The sequence below is a fragment of the Neoarius graeffei genome, chromosome 28, assembly GCF_027579695.1.
Source record: "Neoarius graeffei isolate fNeoGra1 chromosome 28, fNeoGra1.pri, whole genome shotgun sequence".
NCBI classification, from domain to species: Eukaryota; Metazoa; Chordata; class Actinopteri; order Siluriformes; family Ariidae; genus Neoarius; species Neoarius graeffei.
The window spans coordinates 18696677-18717657 of NC_083596.1; the positions used below are offsets into that span (position 1 = coordinate 18696677).

The 20981-nt window shown below is 40.5% G+C and overlaps 1 protein-coding gene across 6 annotated transcripts in view; it reads left to right on the forward strand.

Moving 5' to 3' along the window:
* sh3glb2b (SH3-domain GRB2-like endophilin B2b) overlaps positions 1 to 20981 on the forward strand; it is a 123331-nt gene that overhangs the window by 20752 nt on the left and 81598 nt on the right. For all 6 annotated transcript variants that reach the window (XM_060912886.1, XM_060912887.1, XM_060912889.1 and 3 more), the window contains exon 3: positions 14664 to 14792. In XM_060912886.1, coding sequence (XP_060768869.1) covers positions 14664 to 14792 — 129 coding nt within the window. The remainder of the gene's footprint in view (positions 1 to 14663; positions 14793 to 20981) is intronic.

Here is a 20981-nt window from a genome sequence, read left to right on the forward strand (position 1 = left end):
TACTACTAGGCTATCAGCTCGTATACCATGAGTAGAGAAAAACAAAATGGCGGCGTGTTGCTGAATCAACCGAGGACGAGATAAAACTCTACTCGAAAACAAAACCCCAAAAAGAAACAGAAATGCCTAAAAGAATATATAGTTCCCACCCCCCAATATCTCCTGTTCCACACTCCAGCCCAGTCAGTGGCAGTAATGCACCTTTAAATTGGCTTGCCAACCGCCAAAAAACCCTAAAGAAGAAGAAAACCCCCAAAATACGCAGACAAACAAAAAAAACCCTCCAAAATGTGGAATAAAAGTATTTCACAGTAAGAATGCATCTTTTTTTCAGTTGTTGTTATAGCATTTTTCACAAATTGCTCCGGTCATTTCGCCGGTTTGTTGACTTGTTAAGCGGAAATGATTTTGTCGGATGTTTTGTATAAAGTTTTTTTATTTATTGAATTTGCAAAAAAATAATTTTAAAAATGCCCTATTTCTCAATCCAGTAAATATGGATAGAATAAAACAGTTATTCCAATCAATCTCATCGTACATGACTTGTAGCTATATCCGCTCATGTACAGCTCGATTTCGTGGAATAACTACCGTACAGTAAATGTTAAATATAAAGAATGAGCCTAGTGTAGTGGAGATGATCAGTTTCACCATAGTGTGCTCTCCTTTGCCTCCCTATTTATAACATTCTTACTATCTCATAGTTGCTATGGGATAGTAGGAATGCAGCTAAATTATCAGGCTGAGAAATAAAACGGTGTGTGGCATGTTGAGGGAAGCAATGAATTGTAAGTGCTACTCATCACGCAGTGAACAGAAATCCACTCGGCACGAAAGAACCCTGAAGTTGTTTTAAAAAAATACCCATTATATAAGCGAAAGCGCTCTCGCCGAGGTTGAAAGAAATGACATGAGACTGTCTCCAGCTTGATGCACAGGACACCAGTAGCTCTGATCGTAGTCTCAAGGTGAAAAGTGAATAGCTTTATGGAATGTTCGTGGAATCAGGCATGCACAAATGAGGCAGGAAAAGGAGATGATTGCTGTAGGATGGTGGTATTTATTGTAAATCCTGTATTAAACATCGTTATACGAGTTTGGTAGATCTCGGTATACCTGTGCGTGCAGCCCAAGTGGGTCTCGGAGTGTTTCAGACCGCTCATGATGGTTAAGAGGGGTGCAATAGAGCTGCACTGGTCATGTGGGCAAGCAGCAAAGTTGCAATACTCGCACAACTCAAATGATGATTAAAGGCTTATTATTTTAATATTTAAGTTATTCCATGAAATCGAGTCGTACATTAGCTGATGGCTATAAGTCATGTACGGCGAGATTGAGTGGAATAACTGTTTTCTATCCACATTCACTGGATTTTGAGAAACGGAGCAGTTTTATTTTTATTTTTTGCAAATTTGATAACTTTTTATACGAAACGTCCGAAAAAATCATTTCCGCTTAATATGTAAACAAACCGGCGAAATGACAGGAGCAATTTGGGGAAAAATGTGATAATTATTGGAAAAGATATGTTCTTACCATCACATACTTATTTATTTATTTTTTTTTGCAACGCAGTTTCCATCAAATCCTGTGCTCTGATTGGCTGGCGAGTGGGTCTGTATCCTACGGTACGGACCCTGGTTACGGACCTCTGGCAACTCACTTGTTCACAACAACAATGAACATAGTAGGATTTTGTGTCAATATCTATCTTTTTTTTTTTTTTTAAATAATATTTATAAGATTATCAAAAATATTAATTTTTGCCAGCATTTCTCAGGAGAATAGCATTAATTTTACAGCACGGATAGCGATAACGACAGTCTCCACAGCGAAAGCGAGTTTTACTACCCTGAGGAAGAAGAAATAAAAGAGAACATTTCAGGAGAAAGCTAAAAACCTCTAACTTGCTAACACCAAGCAAAAACATGGCTGAATCCTGAATGACTCCTATTTGTATAAGGGACTACATAGGCGGCAAAATGTAGTTGTTTTTTTTTTTTTTCTTTTTTTTTTCTTCCTGCCATGGAAGTGCATTTGCATTATCCATTTGCATTACAACCGTGAATGAGGATTCAAAATGGCGTCTCGGTTTTCCCTTTCGGGCGCTCTCGTTTTCTGTTAGAATTTGGTAAAGAAAAAATAAATATATTATTTACCAGCTTAAGGTCGGTCCGTATGGTGAAATACCGTGACCTCGGCCTTGAATACTGACCTCGGCCCAGGGGGCCTCGCTCAGTACTTTCAAGACCTCGGTCACGGTATTTCACGATACGGACCTCCCAGCTGGTAAATAACACTTTTTTTTTTTTTTTTTTTTTTTTTTTTTTTTTTTTTTGGGGGGGGTTTTGTTTTTGAGTAGAGTTTTTATTTATTTTGTTGGTTCAGCAACACGTTCTGCCATTTTGTTTTTCTCTACTCATGGTATATGAGCTGATAGCCTAGTAGTAGATTAGCCATTCGGAGTGTGCGATTGCTCATATCCAGTGAATGTGGATAGAATAATTAATATTTCAGTCACAACTCGGTTGCCATATTACATGCCGCTAGCAGCCATTTGGACTTGTTAATGATTTAGTTGTTAATCAGCTAATTTATAGTTAATTCTTTGTTACTATGATTAAATTAGTAACATAGTAGTCCTCTGGTCCCCTACTGCAGTTTTTGCCGGTTTCGAACCTCCAGAAATGTTTTTTTTTTTTTTCCAAGATAAACAATTAGGATAAACCTGGCTATGAGTTTCTCCTAAATCTGCCAGGTAGGGGCTAATTTATTTATTTATTTATTATTTATTTTTATTTATTTATTTTTTAAATAAATACCCCTGCTCTGAAGGGGGGGGGGGGTTATGCTGGTTTACCTCTATCTGTTTGTCCAAAACACCCTTTTTCTCAGCAACCACAAATCATAGCCACTTGGTACCAAACTTCAGCTTGGGGCTCGAGACCGTGTGTACCGTTTTCAGGTCTGTCGCACATCGACTTCCTGTTTACCGACAATGTATTTACGAAACATATAGCGTGGATTTACAAAATTTTCATAACATTTTTCTCAGCAACTAAAAATCACAACTGCTTGATATTTGGTACCGAGTTTCAGCTTGGGGTTCTATACCGTGTATACAGTTTTCAGGTCTGTCGCACATCGACTTCCTGTTTACCGACAATGCATTTATGAAACACACAGGGTGGATTTTGACGCCATTTCAAAAAGCAAAATGCTATTTCAAAATGACAGTTTACCAGGATGCTATTTGAAATCCCTGGGGCGAACACTGCTCTTTACTTACTCGTTTCAGGGTTAATTATTTGTTGAAGTCAACATTCATAATAAGTGTCCTGTTCCTTCGATTGCTTGCATTCTGATATAAGTGAGAGCGGGGGGGGGATACGTAAGTGAGCGGTAGTTCACAGTTGATCTTGTAGCCTTAGGATTTTTGTGAATAAGGCCCCTGGTATTCTTGTCTCCGTTTTCTGTGATGCACTTGCAAAATGTGCACAAAGAATTACTTGGAATAAATAAATCTTAAACTATTACATTCAAAGTACTTGTTGCACTTAGAACCACTATGCACACCTAGTAGCTTTCGCAAAATGATCTCATTTAGTTTGTATTAGGTAGTTCTTGTAAAACATGCAAATCTGCTTCTAGATGAAGAATATTAGTTCTGTGCGTTCAATCAGTAAGTCCGAACTGTAGTAAAAATCAGTCTAAATACAAGTTTAATAAGGATTGTCTCTTGAAAAATGCACAATGGTCCTGTGCACAATGGTCTTCCATCATTATGCTGGTTTCACAAAAGGAATCTAGAAATGTAGTAATTTGGATGAACTGCTGCAGTGGTTGAGTTATGGATAGCCACATTTGACAAATGTTTGTAAAATGTTTGGTGATTTTTGAATGCATCATAGGAGTAAATCTGGTCGCCTGGGCTTGTTATAATCTTGAAGATATTTTTCCACTCATCTGAGGGGCTTTGGCATGTTTTACTGCAGCCACTTAAATAAGTGGTGAAATGTCTTCAGTTAAGTGAGACTCTAACATGTCATTTTCTGACTCTTCACATGCTCCAGTTGACAACACTGGTAAGTCTTGCTGTATTCGCAGTTCCCTACGCTCCAGGTCATAACCTCAGCCACTTTTCCAAATCTCCCATTTTGATTATTGAAGCTAATGGCCATAGTGCTGGGAACTCTTCCAGAAGGTCTGAGTGCTTTTAGTTTCTTTTTCTTTTTTTTTTTAAATTCACCCATCCAGAGGTAGACGTGTCTTTGATCCCCTTTGAGCACCCAATTAGATTGGTGATCCAATGTGGCTTGTAGACTTCCCAATAGGTGTTTTATGGGTGGTGTCTTAATTAGAACCAGTGTTTCTCAACCACCTGAAAATCTTGATATTATTCTCATGATCGTGCTGGTTAACAAACCAAGTAATTGTCTTTTTCATTGTTAAAAATGGAGATAACAGGCAACTTCTGGACGTGGTGGAAAATTTAGAATGGTTTTTCTCTCTCTCTCTCTCTCTCTCTCTCTCTCTCTCTCTCTCTCTGCAAAGATTTTCCATTTCATTATCTTTGATAGTGATGTCCTCATAACTTGTTCTCCATTCCTGATCTGCTGTGGTGTGATTTGCCCTTTTATTCCAATCTGAGGCCAGTTTTGCAATTTTTGATGTAATGGTTATGATCTGGTTTTAGATCAGCATAAAAGGAGCACTTTTTGTTGCTGAACTCTTGTCTGAAAATGGCCATCGGACCATCACTAATGGCTTTGCAGTAGGCTACATAGAGAATATTACGGTAATTTGTAGAAATGTATTTTACAAAAAATGTTCGATAAGGCTCAATGTCCATTTGGGTATTTATGGTAAATCAGACAATGTTTGTGGTTACCTAATTAGTCAAGGAACCCTGGCGTTTATCCAGGATTCAGAGAACCACAGTTCCATGCGTAACTAGCATTCTGTTTCATACCTTCTATCCATCAGGGGCAGTGGGAATCACCTGGACACCATGTGTCCCTATGTTATGAGGAAACGACACCCCTTAGGACTAACTGGAAAGTGTTTGAAGATGACTGGCACAAAATGGAAATATGCCAGCGGGCTAGTATATGTTTAGATAAGTGAGAACCCCACATCCATCAGTCTTTCCAGCATGACCTGATGAACAATGGCCACCATTTGGTCTGCAGGAATGTCCTACAGGTTAGACTTGATGGTATGCAAGTGGGTGATGTGAGAAATCTGTTTCAGCCACAAGATCACCCCACAGTCATCTGGCCACCAATGCATACAAGATAAGCTTATTACCCAAGCATGCATGCCTCTCGCTCTTTCTGCTTAAGAGACCATTATTAAAAAGGGTGGGTTTTTTTTTTTTTTTAAATGCTCATTTCCCGGTCCCACATGACTATGACTATACCTATACCTTTAGTTCCAGTCTGGAGCAGTCACACCACAATTATAATCCTGACACTCAGGTAAGTAAACGCATGCAGTTTAGGAATAGTCAGAGAAGTTTTTTCCAAATAGTAGTGCATTATTCCGGGTCATACTGTACAGCTCGGACTTCAAAACAACCCGTGTACACACTCCGGTGGTTGATATAATGTGGATAGGTCACAGATTATGGAAATATAATTTAAAAAAAGGATACAAAACACAGTGTAGTTTCAGATTTTAATACAGCTTCATCATGGATGCTAACAATTTACAGATTGGTCCCGGACGTTTCAGTATATTACAGATTGGTTACGGATTTCATACAGATGATTCATCACGAATAAAAATTAAGAAGTCTAAAACCAATTAAATGTTTGAACTGCCGAAGTTCGTAATTAAAATATCTTGCCTGCATTTATGTTTATTAATTTGCTATTGATATTTCATGGGATATACGGTATCATACATCCGTGAATAAAAGATCCGTGCTTTGTATTATGCGTTTATAAAATTTTCCGTGAATCCGTATTCCGTGACTTCATGATGCAACAAGGATGTACAAAGATGCCTGGGGAAAATAGCATGTGCTCAGACAACATCATATGTAAACAATTACCTGATTTAGTCAGATGTTTTATCAGATCAGGTCCAGGCCTAGAAAAATCACTCCAGAAGCAATCTCACCGATACGGATAAACCCATGCCTGGGCTATAGGTATCGTTATGGGTCTGGTGTGACCATCAACTGCAGGGGACTGATTTTTATTTATAGTTATTGTTATAGTTGTAGTTATCGGTATTGTGGGACCGGGCCTTTAAAAGACTCCAGTAAAAGGGTGAGATCTCTCAGCAGCTCTTGGGAAATTGTAGAGGATGGAGGTACCTGACCCTTTTTAAGAAGGATGTAATAATTTTTTGAGCCCCCAGAGAGATGGCACCCATGGTGAAGCACATCCATGGCCCACACATGGACCTTTAGTGTATGGCGATGTGCTGCTGTGTAGCAGTCCTAAAGAAAGTGTTTGTTTGAAGCAGCAATTGTACTGGACACACCAGTTGTAGAACATCTAAGTGTACTCGGAGCGCTTGTGTTCAAGAGTTTCCTGGGCTGCAAGTTTGCAGGCCTCAATTGGCGTTTTATTCTAAGGAGCTAAACTCACAGGTATATGTGACCCTGGAATCCAAGGCCTTGCTAGTTATCTTGGGGTACCAAGCTGGAATCATGTCATGGTGTAAGTTATCACTAGAATGTATGTAGTGCTTGGGCATCATGCATTTGGATGAACCTGTTCATCTAAAAGGCCAGCGACATGATGCAGTAGTAAGCATATGACCTTGGCCAAGCTGCTCATGATCAGCTGTATTAGCTAGTGAGTGTGCCATGGAGCCCAGGACCAACAAAAACTACTAGACACCTTTGTAGGGATGGTATCCTTATGCTCCTTGGTGATAAGGAGGAGATTCTGCGTTGCATGGCCTCCATTTCTTAATCGTCCATGTCATCTGCCGCCAACTTGTCCACATGCCAAGAAGTCACTTTGCAACTTTTATTGTGAGGGCTCGTTATACATTTGCATGTGTATAACGGAGGGGAACCGTCAGGGCCTTCTAAGCCTTCAGAGAAGGCCCAAACATATCAACATTTCAAGTGTTATTTAATTTATTTCATTATAATTATTCTCTTCTGATTCTAATTTGGCCTTATTTTCTATCAAATTTGCTTTGAAAGGGTTGTGCTCCTGAAAACATTTAAAATAGTTATCCAATGAGGGTTTTTTTTTTTTTTTTTTGGTCGTCTCTAGGCTGAGAAGAGTTTAGAGCTGGCTCACTCATTGGTTAGGACTTCATTGTCGGGACAGAAGGCCATGGCAGTGTACGTTTACGTAGGAAGTGACATGAATTAACCAATCAGTGTGGAGTTTCCCAAAAGCATCGTAGCACAAAGAGCATCGTTAAATGGTAGAGCGAGCAGCACAATGAACACACACTCCTAGTTAAAGGGGAACTGAAGTCATTTTTAAACTTGCTTTATTTCTTAATTATCGTGTTATTCAATTACGTTTTTGGTTTTATTAACCTTATATCGTGACTCGTATTGGCATATTACACTTATCAGCCTTTTCGGTTTTTAGCCATGTTGAATGTAGTTTGTATGGTCCATGGCAGGCGTTGCTTATCTGCACGATCTTCACGAGACTTGTGCGAGACTTCAAACGTGACGTGTCAGCACCGACATTTTGAAAACTGTTTACACAGCGGCCAGATTGCCCCATCATTCCAATTTAGATTAATTTTGAGATTTGCCAGCTTCATCAGTGATTGATTGAGACTATTCCATAAGACTTTGAACTAACGTGGAGTAGAGAAGAGTTAGAAAGACAACAGGGTAAGGACGAGTTCGTCATGCTGATATTTGTGTCATTACTGCCGCACAATTAAAATGTGCCAGATCAGGCGGCTGGTGGGTTTTCAAAATAATAAATACATGCGTGTATTTTTGTGATAAATGCGTATTATACTGAGCGCATTTCCCACATAATCCTCACTAAGGTTTCGGACCGCACTACAAAACGGTGTCCCCACTATGTAGTGCCCTATATAGTGAGTAGGGAGCGATTTCGGACACGGAAAACTTCTGGCTTGATTACATCAGCATTTGAAAGAGGGCGCGTGCATCTTTTGACAACGTTGGCAGATGTTGGTCAATTTGATTTCCGCTGTATGTTTTACTTCCGTCCTATGATGTCTTGCACAGCATATTTCAACCACTCATAACTTGCTATAGCTCTTGGCATTAAGAGGCTTTTGGGAAACCCACCACAGATTTCGATTTATAGTGGTAAGGACCAAAAATTTATCACCTTAGGTCTTCTCAAAAGCCAACGCTAGCTTAACTGCAAGTTGACGCGGTCAACACAGCAGTGAAGCTGGTGTAGCATTCATCAGTAGTGTTAGTGAATGCTAATAAAGTGGTCAAGCCAGTGCTATTGAGAGCAAGTAGTACAGGCTAACGACCGAGAAACTAAGATTTCTGTCTCCGGACTCCTCTTCCACACACGCTTGCTACAGTGTTTTTCACACATGCTTAAGTATTCATTTTCTGATGTAATTTTAAAAGTAACTAAGTAAATCAACATGGACAACTACACACGACGGAGTGACCTGGCAGCCTGCCGCTAATCCCTTACAAAATCCTTTGCCCTGTTGCTTCTTTGGTGTGTCTGGCTAAGGTTTGGCTGAGCTCAAGTCCCAGCTCTAAGTAATGCTTCACCACTGGTGTATAAGGTGTCCAGGTGATTCTCACCCGTCCTGGAAGTTAGGAGTGAAACGTAATTAATTTTCCAAAGAAGCTCTAAGATTCCTGTTTTGGGTTTAAGACTTTCAGACTGAATGATTAGAGAATTTCTCTAGTCTGTCTCACTTCATGTGTGATCCTGTCTTCTTTTGCATTTTGTCTGTCTGCGTTTATTGGTTTGTGTCTCTTTATGTTGCTTGGATAGTCCAGTGTAGCTCCAGGTTTGCATCCCACTCAAGCTGGAGCTACACCTGTTTCCACTTGTTTAAGAACCTGGCCTCAGGTCTTGGGTGCGTGCCAGCTTGTTCAGAATAAAAACCTGCAGCTGCACTGATCCTTTACCGAGAAGTCTGGCACTTCTGGTGAACATGATGCAATCTCCATTTTATGCCTCTGAATATTTGTAGTAACAAAAAGAAATTTTCACTTTGAGAATTTTGTCACAAGTCCAAAAGCTAATCTAAAATCTCTCTCTCTCTCTCTCTCTCTCTCTCTCTCTCTCTCTCTCTCTCTCCTTTGTGTATTATGAGATGCATAAACCCATACTTTAAAGTTAGTTCTTCGATTTAAGTCATTGCAGCTGACTGAGAAATCATCCTAAATTATTTTGCTTTAGCCACCTCGGTCTTCCCACATGAGACATTTCAAATGATTGACTTTCCATCTCTCATGGTTGGAACTATGGTAAAAGGATGAATAAAATACCATATGCATGAAATTCTCTTAATTGTAAGGATTTAGTTATTATACATAACATTTTTTTAAAATATCTGTTGCATTCAGTAGGGGACAACGGGGAGACTTGGGACAGTTTGTATTCCCATAAATTCATTGCAACAAATCAGGTTTCAGATTACATCAGCAGTTAGATGTTGCCTCTTAGAGTAACCTACATCCTTTGGAGCCACGCTGCAGCAAGGTTTGTGCAGTTCAATATTTTTGTCAACCAAAACTTGGATTTTCTACTTCACAATCCACCTCCATTCTGTGGTGCAAGGTGTGTGTGTGTGTGTGTGGGGGTTCTTGACCTTATCTGCTTTGAGGTCCACCTATTCGTATTTGTAACGAGGTGGGGCCATTAAAAAAAAAAAAAAAGATCCCCAATTATTTTGGCTCATCTATTCTATTAGAATCTAATAATCTATTGTAAAGTGGATTAATGGGATGCAACATCACTCCCTGTTACAGATGGGAGCCCAGGAATTAAATAAATGCAATAAAACCAACTGTTTTTAATTGTAGGCATTGTATTTGAAACTGTACGGATGTACCAGAAGCCAACATAAAACCATACATGCAGGACATTCTCAGTCAAAAGGGATTAATGATCCAAAAGTGGAGTCTGGTCCATTAACACAAGAACTTATTGCCATGTTTGTGTACAGCAAACAAGCAAGTTATTAAAACCAAGAAGTAGAAACCACTCAATGGGATTAGATCCTCACATGCTAATGAAGAAGGATTTTTCCTAGGAGTTGGAAAAATTATCCATCCATTGAGTTCCATGACATCTCGAACTACCTGGTGCTGCAGACATCGTTCTACACGGACAAACAGATGAAAACCTGGAAGAGCATGAAGGCGTACAACTTTTTATATGCGGCTGGGTTAAAGATTTGGGAATCTGGACACCACAAGATAGACGGCGGTAGACGGATCTAAGTGCAGGAAGAGTGTTTGTTAGCAGGCGTGATGTGTACAAAAACAAAACACAAATGAAAGCAAAGCAGAGTATTTAAACATGGCTAGAAACAAACGTGATCATGATAATACTTTGCAAAGCCTCTGTGAAAACAGCATCCGTATCTGCACGTGCTGATAGTCATTTGAGGGCAATCAGGTGTTTCCCATAACAACTGGGTCCCAAACGTGCACAATGCGCTCTGAGAGCACGCGGCCGCTCAAGCTGCACCAGACTCAAGTGCGTGAAGGCATGACGGTCAAGTGTTCACCTGCTGTGTGACCACAACTTTTAGCTCACGTGTACATCATCACCAAAAATGCCTCATTTTCATCGATAACCCATCGCAAAGCGTTGTGAACTGTAGTGATCGTAGCTTAATGAGGCAGATGTGACGTCGGCTGCAACCCAGCAATTGTTTCCTATTATGAGTAAAAAAAAAATTAGCTTCAACTTGAAAAAAAAATTGTGGCCCACTAGATGGCGCTTCAGCGAAGTGGTTGAGAAACAGTGATGTACGCTGGTGAATTCGGGATTTAAGAACTAAAGTATGTAGCCTAGACTTACCTTTATGTAATCCATCTCAAAAAACTAGAATATCATGTGAAAGTTCAATATCATTCGTCAGTTATTCAAGAAAGTCTCATCTCATTATCTCTAGCCGCTTTATCCTGCTCTACAGGGTCGCAGGCAAGCTGGAGCCTATCCCAGCTGACTACGGGCGAAAGGCGGGGTACACCCTGGACAAGTCGCCAGGTCATCACAGGGCTGACACATAGACACAGACAACCATTCACATTCACACCTACGGTCAATTTAGAGTCACCAGTTAACCTAACCTGCATGTCTTTGGACTGTGGGGGAAACCGGAGCACCCGGAGGAAACCCACACGGACACGGGGAGAACATGCAAACTCCACACAGAAAGGCCCTCGCCGGCCACGGGGCTCGAACCCAGACCTCCTTGCTGTGAGGCGACAGCGCTAACCACTACACCACCGTGCCGCCCTATTCAAGAAAGTGAAAATTGTAATATATTCTGGACTCATTACACACAAACACATGTTTCAAGCATTTTTCTATTTTAATTTTGATAATTATGGGCTAAAGTGGAAAAAAAATCTCAAAATATTAGAATATTTCATTTCGAGTTTGAGTAAAACAGTATAAATACCATGTATTTCTTGGTCTAGTTCAGTACACACAGCTACAACCGTGGGGAAGACTGCTGACTTGAGAGCTGTCCAGAAGACAATCATCGACACCCTCCACAAGGAGGGTAAACCACAGAAGGTCATTGCTGAAAAGGTTGGCTGGAAAAGGTGTGCAAGCAACAGGGATGACCATAGCCTTGAGAGGATTGTCAAATAAAAGTTGATTCAAGAACTTGTCAGGGCTTCACAAGGAGTGGACTGAGGCTGGGCTCAGTATATAGTCACCATGCAAAGATGTCTTCAGGAAAGGGGCTACAACTGTCTCATTCCTAACATCAAGCCACTCCTGAACCAGAGACCACATCAGAAGCTTCATACCTGGGCTAAAGAGAGAAAGAACTGGACTATTGTTCAGTGGTCCAAAGTCTTCATTTAGATGAAAGTAAATACTGCATTTCATATGAAAATCAAGGTCCTAGAGTCTGGAGGAAGAATGGAGAGGCACAGAATCTAAAGTGTTTGAAGTCCAGTGTGAAGTTTCTGCAGTCGGTGATGACATGGCACCCCAAATCATCTGCTGGTGTTGGTCCACTGTGTATTATCAAGTCCAAAGTCAACACCGACATCTGCCAGGAGATTTTAGAGCACTTCGTGTTTTCATTTACTGACTAGCTTTATGGAGATGCTAATTTCCTTTTCCAGCAGGACTTAACACCTGCCCACAGTGCCAAAACTACTATGAAATGGCTTGCTGACCCTGATAGTACTGTGCTTGATTGGCCAGCCAACTCGCCTGACCTGAACCCCACAGAGAATCTATGGGGTATTATCAAGAGGAAGATGAGAAACACCCGACCCAAAAATACAGACAAGGTGAAGGCCGCTATCAAAGCAACCTGGGCTACAGTGAAGATCTCAGCAGTGCCACAGGCTGATCGCTTCCATGCCATGCCGCACTGATGCAGTAATTCATGGTAAAGGAGCCCCAACCAAGTACTGAGTGTATAAATGAACATACTTTTCAAAAGTTGGATATTTTTGTATGGCAAATTCTTTTTTTTTTTTTGATTGATCTTAGGAAATATTCTAATAATTTGAGATCTTGGATTTTTGATTTTCATGTGCTGTAAGCCATAATCATCAAAATTAAAACACAAAAAAAGGCTTGAAATATTTCACTTTGTGTAATGAATATAGAATATATGAAAGTTTACCTTTTTGAATTACATTATGAAAAATAACTTTCACAATATTCTAATTGTTTGAGATGTATTAAATATTTTATTAAACTTTTAAATTCTGGGGAAATTTTTTTTAAACCCCCCCCCCCCCCCCCCCCCCCACACACACACACACACACACACAAATGTTTAGATGTAGAGTTGGAACAATTTGTTAGGTGTCTGCGTCCCCCGTGGTTTACACACATAACTATTAAAAAAAAATTGTTTATGTGGGCGTGTACCTGCATGAGGATTAAACTTATTTCATTCCTTCTTGAGAATGGAACTGTTTTATTGTTGAGTCAGATTTTGGATAAACTGACCTTTTTCTCTCGCTGTACCAGGAGTGTGTGTTCATGCAGATCATATGTTACAAGATTTGATAAATAAAAATTAAACATGTCTGCCTAGGGATTTTATTTTTGTTCCATGTCTCATCATTATGTCCCAAGTCTCCCAACATAATGTTTCATGTCTCCCCTCAATGTCCCATGTCTCCACACAAAAAGTAACGAGAGAACAAGTGAGTCCTGAAGGCCAGTGTATGTGACAAGCTGAGAAACTCATGTTGTGGTAAGAGGGTACAGTAAATACTCTCTAATGCAATATGAATGTGATGCTACCTGCAAAGGATTTCACACAATCTATAAAAGCTGAAAACTTGTCCCAAGTCTCTCCACTCTCCTCTATTGATTCTCCAAAATTATTGGAATAGAAGATTTCAAGTGGGGCTGTATGATGGAATACAGAATTACATTATACTTTAATAGAAAATGGTTTTAATATCCGTGATATGCAATGATAATATAGATGTCTGTATTAAATATTTCTAAGAATAAAACAGGGTAGCCTACTTTTTGAAGATTTTATAGAAAATATGTAAATGTATCAGCTTCCATTGCCAAATTAATACTTACAGTACCACTTGGGTATTGGATTATTTTGAAAATGTGAATCTAATATTGAATTTTTTTTTTCTCTTTATGGTTTATGGACCTCATGATTCAATTCTGGTGCCATGTTTGGATCATAAAAAAGCATAAAAATGAGGAACGTCTCAATTAAAAAAAATCATATGTACCGGTATGCATATGTAAATTACCAGATGCAGAATATCTTGGTTTATTTTTTTTTTTAAATAAATAGAAATACATCCGTAGTTATGGATTTTAACATTGGGGATTTGTCATCATGTATACTACCGTTCAAAAGTTTGGGGTCACCCAGACAATTTTGTGTTTTCCATGAAAAGTCACACTTTTATTTACCACCATAAGTTGTAAAATGAATAGAAAATATAGTCAAGACATTTTTCTGGCCATTTTGAGCATTTAATCGACCCCACAAATTAATGTGATGCTCTAGAAACTCAATCTGCTCAAAGGAAGGTCAGTTTTATAGCTTCTCTAAAGAGCTCAACTGTTTTCAGCTGTGCTAACATGATTGTACAAGGGTTTTCTAATCATCCATTAGCCTTCTGAGGCAATGAGCAAACACATTGTACCATTAGAACACTGGAGTGAGAGTTGCTGGAAATGGGCCTCTATACACCTATGGAGATATTGCACCAAAAACCAGACATTTGCAGCTAGAATAGTCATTTAGCACATTAGCAATGTATAGAGTGGATTTCTGATTAGTTTAAAGTGGTGATCATTGAAAAGAACAGTGCTTTTCTTTCAAAAATAAGGACATTTCAAAGTGACCCCAAACTTTTGAACGGTAGTGTATTTCACTCCTGATAGTGGAAGGAAGCAGTTTGGTCCAGCTCATAGACTGTGGTTTATAATGGGGTGTTTTTTTTTTTTTTTTTTTTTTTTATATAAAAGTTATCTTTTGGCCATCTTTTAATACAAGTGTCCATTTAGGTGCCCGCATTGAAGAGTTCTTCTATGAGAAACTGGACAGAAAGATCCCGACAAGAACCACGAATGGTGAACTGCTGGGTCAGTACATGCAGGATGCTGCCAAGGACTTTGGACCTGGAACTGCATATGGTATGTAAAACTGAAAGGAAGGAATCATGGAGGGAATATTTGGTTTGATCATAAGCTTCTTTTTTTTTAAATATTAGTGCCTTACAAAAGCATTCATCCCCCTTGGTGTTTGTCCTGTTTTGTCGCATTACAAGCTGGAATTAAAATGGATTTTTGGAGGGTTAGCACCATTTGATTTGCACAACATGCCTACCACTTTAAAGGTGCAAATTTTATTTTTAAATTGTGACACAAACAATTAAAATGAAAAAAAAGAAATCTGGAGTGTGCGCAAGTATTCACCCCTTCATATGAAACCGCTGAATAAGAGCTGGTCCAACCAATTCACTTCATAAGTCACATAATTAGTTGATTTAAGATGCACCTGTGTGCAATCAAAGTGTCACATGATAGCTGTACAAATCAACCTGTTCTGGAAGGACCCTGACTCTGCTACACTACTAAACAAGCAACAGGAAAACCAAGGAGCCTCCAAACAAGTCAGAGACAAAGTTGTGGAGAAGTATAGATCAGGGTTGGGTTATAAAAATTATCCCAAACTTTGAATATCCCACAGCGCACCATTAAATCCATTATAACAAAATGGAAAGAACATGGCACCACTACAAACCAGACGAGAAGGCCGCCCACCAAAACTCACAGAACGGGCAAGGAGGGCATTAATCAGAGATGCAACAAAGACACCAACGATAACACTGAGGGAGCTGCAAAGATCCACAGTGGAGATGGGAGTATCTGTCCCTAGGACCACGTTAAGCCGTACACTCCATAGAGTGGGGCTTTATGGAAGAGTGGCCAGAAAAAGCCATTGCTTTTAAAAAAAATCACGTTTGAAGTTTGCCCAACAGCATGTGGCAGACTCCCCAAACACATGGAAGAAGATTCTCTGGTCAAATGAGACGAAAAATTGAACTTTTTGGCCATCATGGGAAATGCCATGTGAGGCACAAACCCAACACCTCGAGAACACCATCCCTACAATGAAGCATGGTGGTGGCAGCATCGTGCTGTGGAGATGTTTTTCATCTGCAGGGACAGGAAAGCTGGTCAAGACTGAAGGAAAGATGGATGGCACTAAATACGGGGCAATTCTGCAGGAAAACCTGTTTGAGTCAGCCAGAGGTTTGAGACTGGGATGAAGGTTCATGGTCTAGCAGGACAATGACCCTGTAAACATACTGCTAAAGCTCCACTGGAGTGGTTTCAAGGGAAACATTTAAATGTCTTGGAATGGCCCAATCAAAGCCCAGACCTCAATCCAATTGAGAATCTGTGGCATAACTTGAAGATTGCTGTATACCAACGCAATCCGTCTAACTTGAAGAAGTTGGAGCAGTTTTGCCTTGAGGAACGGGCAAAAATCCCAGTGGCTAGATGTGCTAAGCTAATAGAGACATACCTCAGGAGACTTTCAGCTGTAATTGCAGCAAAAGGTGGCTCTGTAAAGTATTGACTGGGGGGGGAATACTTATGCACACTCCAGATTTTTTTTTTTTTTCATTTTAATTGTCAATTAAAAAAAATGTGCATTTTTAAAAGTGGTAGGCATGTTGTGTAAATCAAATGGTGCTACCCCCCCCCCCCCCCCCCCCCCCCCCCCAAAAAAAATCCATTTTAATTCCAGTTTGTAATGACAAAACAGGACAAACACCAAGGGGGATGAATACTTTTTGCAAGTATATATGTATGTATGCATGCATGCATGCATGATACTCCTCCTTCCCATAATGTATTTTGGAAAAATGGTAAAGTGTCATAAATGATGAATGGGATGGTCTAATAAAGCAAATCCATAACCATGAACACTGCTGCCACGTTTAAAACACACACACACACACACACACACACACACACACTGGCTCAAAGGTGCATTTAGACAGATGCTTTTCTTTGGGCAGTAGAGGGCACACTTGTCTTCTTTATCGTTTACCATAAGACTGGAACTGAACTAGTGTCCACTAAGTCAACCAAATGTCAACAGGTCATGAGCATTACAATCTCATCTCATCTCTAGCGGCTTTTATCCTTCTACAGGGTCGCAGGCAAGCTGGAGCCTATCCCAGCTGACTACGGGCGAAAGGCGGGGTACACCCTGGACAAGTCGCCAGGTCATCACAGGGCTGACACATAGACACAGACAACCATTCACACTCACATTCACACCTACGGTCAATTTAGAGTCACCAGTTAACCTAACCTGCATGTCTTTGGACTGTGGGGGAAACCGGAGCACCCGGAGGAAACCCACGCGGACACGGGGAGAACATGCAAACTCCACACAGAAAGGCCCTCGCCGGCCACGGGGCTCGAACCCAGGACCTTCTTGCTGTGAGGTGACAGCGCTAACCACTACACCACCGTGCCGCCCGAGCATTACAATGATGTATTTAATAGTAAAAACTTTTACACTGCTATGTACAATGGAATAATAATTCTGCATCACCAGTTCTGGTTAACGTACCTTTTAAATTACAAATTTATAACAACTTATAAACATCAATATTGTATATTTTATAGATAAGTCGCGCTGGTGTTTTAAGTTGCACTTCCTCTAATTCTGTGTGTGTAGGCCACCACAGGTTCTTTTAAAAAATTGCAATAATATCCTAGACATTTTATTTAGCTTTGGTGTAGTGGTTAGCACTGTCTCCTCACAGCAAGAAGGTTCTGGGTTTGAGCCCAGTGCCGATGGAGGGCCTTTCTGTGTGGAGTTTGCATGTTCTCTGTGTGTGTGTGCATGGGTTTCCTCTGGGTGCTCCGGTTTCCCCCACAGTCCAAAGACAAGCCGTTAGGTTAACATTGGGCAGGCATGGCCTGAGGTTGGACTTTAGCAAGGCACCTAAGCCACAACTGCTCCCTGGGCGCTGTAACCTAGCATAGCTACCCACTGCTCTGGTTATGTGTGTGTACTCCATTGCTCACTTGTGTGTGTTCACTGCTTCAGATGGGTTAAATGCAGAGAAGAAATTTCACTGTGTGCGAAAGTCTGTGCTTGAGTGTACGTGTGACATAAAGGCTTTTTCTGCTTCTTCTTCTTCTTCAACTATACCATTCATAATTAACATGAAGATGGAAAAAAAATAATAAATCAGCAAATTTATGGATCAGGGCTGACGCAGCAATGAATCGAGCTGATTTGTGGGAGCAAGTTTTACCCCAAACAAAATTTTGCTTGTAGAAACTCGAGGATTATCTTTGATTACATGGGTAATGTAATGTACTATAACTGCTATAAATAGTGAACAAGAGCATAGATGTTTTATTGTGGTAATTTTCCCATTCCATTAAGCCTATAGTGGATATAAAGTCTACACGCCCCATCAAGTTTCTGTGATGTAAAAAAATGAAACCCACCTTAAATGTTTACAGCAACTGACAAAAGTGAAGTGAAAAACAAATAGAAACTTATTGTGTTTTTATTTTTAAATTAGTTGTTGGGTGAGAGAAGCAGGAAAAACCTGGTTGCACAAGTGTGCCCAGCCTTTTAGAATAGCGCATGTACTTTAATTGTCGTTAGATTTAATACATGTAAAATCCTGCTCAAAAGTAATTATCATACCTCTAGCATCAAGTGATTTGATTCTGATTAAATGCGAATAAAGATCCGCTGTTTCTGTAGGATATCATTGGACACATTTTTGGTTTCATGTGACTGCTGAAGCATTGAACACCATAAAGGCCATCATCAACAAGTGGAGAAAATGGAGCACTACAGTGACCTTACTGAGAATAAGATCTCTCCCCAAAAGCACAAAATACAACCTATCAAGAAGGTTGCCAAAAACCTGCAGGAAGACGTGTCTGGTATTGGTCACCTTCCTGTGATTTTAACTATCTCTCTTGTATTTACATGTCTGGGCTGTGGGGTAGGGCGGCCCCTTCTCAAGAAAAATATCCAAGCCTATCTAAAGCACCCCAAACCATATGGCAGAATGTGTTGTGGTTTGATGAAACCAAGTTATTACTTTATGGATGTAATTCTAAAAGATATGTTTGGTTCAGGCGGCATGGTGGTGTAGTGGTTAGCACGGTCACCTCACAGCAAAAAGGGTCTGGGTTTGAGCCCAGTGGTTGACTGGGGGGCCTTTCTGTGTGGAGTTTGCATGTTCTCCCCGTGTCTGCGTGGGTTTTCTCCGGTTTCCCCCGCAGTCCAAAGACATGCAGGTTAGGCTAATTGGTGGCTCTAAATTGACCGTGAGTGTGAATGGTTTTCTCTATGTGTCAGCCCTGCGATGATTGATTTTTTTTATGACTTGTCCAGGGTGTGCCCTGTCTCTCGCCCATAGCTGGGATAGGCTCCAGCTTGCCTACAATCCTGCACAGAATAAGCGGTTATGGATGATGGATGTTTGCTTTAAAAACAAGACCGCTTATCACTCCGATAACACCATGCTGACGGTGAAGCATGGTGGTGGCAGCGCCATGCTATGTTACTGCTTCTCCTCAGCTAGAACTGGGGCTCTAGTCAACTTGGAACTAATCATAAATGGATCTAAATACCAATCTATTTTGGCACAAAATCTGCAGACCTCTTTTAGGCAGCTGTAAATGTTAATTTTCCAGCATGGCAATGACCCAAAACACAAATCCAAGTCAACAAAGGAATGGCTTCAGAAGATCCTATTGAAATGCTGTCCAATTAAAATGCAGTTGAAAGTAATCCTAGTGCAAACCCGTGGAGTGACTTGAAGAGGGCTGTGCACAGGAGATCCCTGCAAATTAATAGATCGGGAGCGTTTTTGTAAGGAAAAGTGGAACAAAATTAGTAAATTGAGGTGCTAGGTTGGTAGAATCTTAAAAATGACTGAGTGCGGTAACATAAAGGTTGTGCACGCTTGTGCAGTCAGAATATTATAAAGTTTTTAATTTTATTAGTTGCTTATATCGGGGCGGCACGGTGGTGTAGTGGTTAGCGCTGTTGCCTCACAGCAAGAAGGTCCGGGTTTGAGCCCCGTGGCCGGCGAGGGCCTTTCTGTGCGGAGTTTGCATGTTCTCCCCGTGTCCGCGTGGGTTTCCTCCGGGTGCTCTGGTTTCCCCCACAGTCCAAAGACATGCAGGTTAGGTTAACTGGTGACTCTAAATTGACCGTAGGTGTGAATGTGAGTGTGAATGGTTGTCTGTGTCTGTGTCGGCCCTGTGATGACCTGGTGACTTGTCCAGGGTGTACCCCACCTTTCGCCCGTAGTCAGCTGGGATAGGCTCCAGCTTGCCTGCGACCCTGTAGAACAGGATAAAGCGGCTACAGATAATGAGATGAGTTGCTTATATCACAAGACAGATTTGTTTCTTTTTTACATAAAAAAACCCGTGTTCCTTTTTGCTCAAATCTCTTCCTACTTTTCTTTGCTTTTGCCTCCAAAATAATTCTGATCACATACATTTGTTGTTTGCACGAGACTCTCCATTCCTGTCTTCGTTATTTTTCACCCTGATATTCTCTCTCATTTTCGAGCAGTTTTCTGTGATACTTTTCCCTGAAAAGCTGGCTTGGCTTGTGCTCTAAGGCAGTGTTTCTCAACCACTGGGCCACAACACAAGCCCATCTAGTGGGTTGCAACCCCCCCCAAGTTGAAGCTAATTTTTACTTGGAGTAGGGTACAATTGCTGGGTTGCATCCGACGTCACATCCGCCTCATTAGCTACGGTCGCACTACAGCTCGTAATGCTTTGTTCAAAGTGTTCATTGTCATATGCACGGTTAGGACATGTCCACTTGCACAATGAAACTCTTAGTTTGCTGTCCACCATGAATGCCAATTACAAATAAATAAATAGGTGGAAGAAGTAATACAAAGTACAGGCATTATAGTGCAAAAATAAAAGCAAAGAAAAGCAAAAGCAACAAAACACCCAGTATAGTACAAAATAAAGGTTAAATGTAGTGCAAAATAGGTAGTGTAATACAAAAATAAGGCAATGATCAGACATAGCAGCAGAAGGGCAGGAATGTGCAAACAATGTAACCAGTCAAGGACAGTTTACAGGGAGGTAGTCCATGGTTATCGACTCCTGTCAGCTGTTCAGGTGGTGGTGGGAGAGAGTTCTTTAGTCTGACAGTCTTGTACAGTGGTGCTTGAAAGTTTGTGAACCCTTCAGAATTTTCTATATTTCTGCATAAATATGACCTAAAATATCATCAGATTTTCACATAAGCCCTAAAAGTAGATAAAGAGAACCCAGGTAAACAAA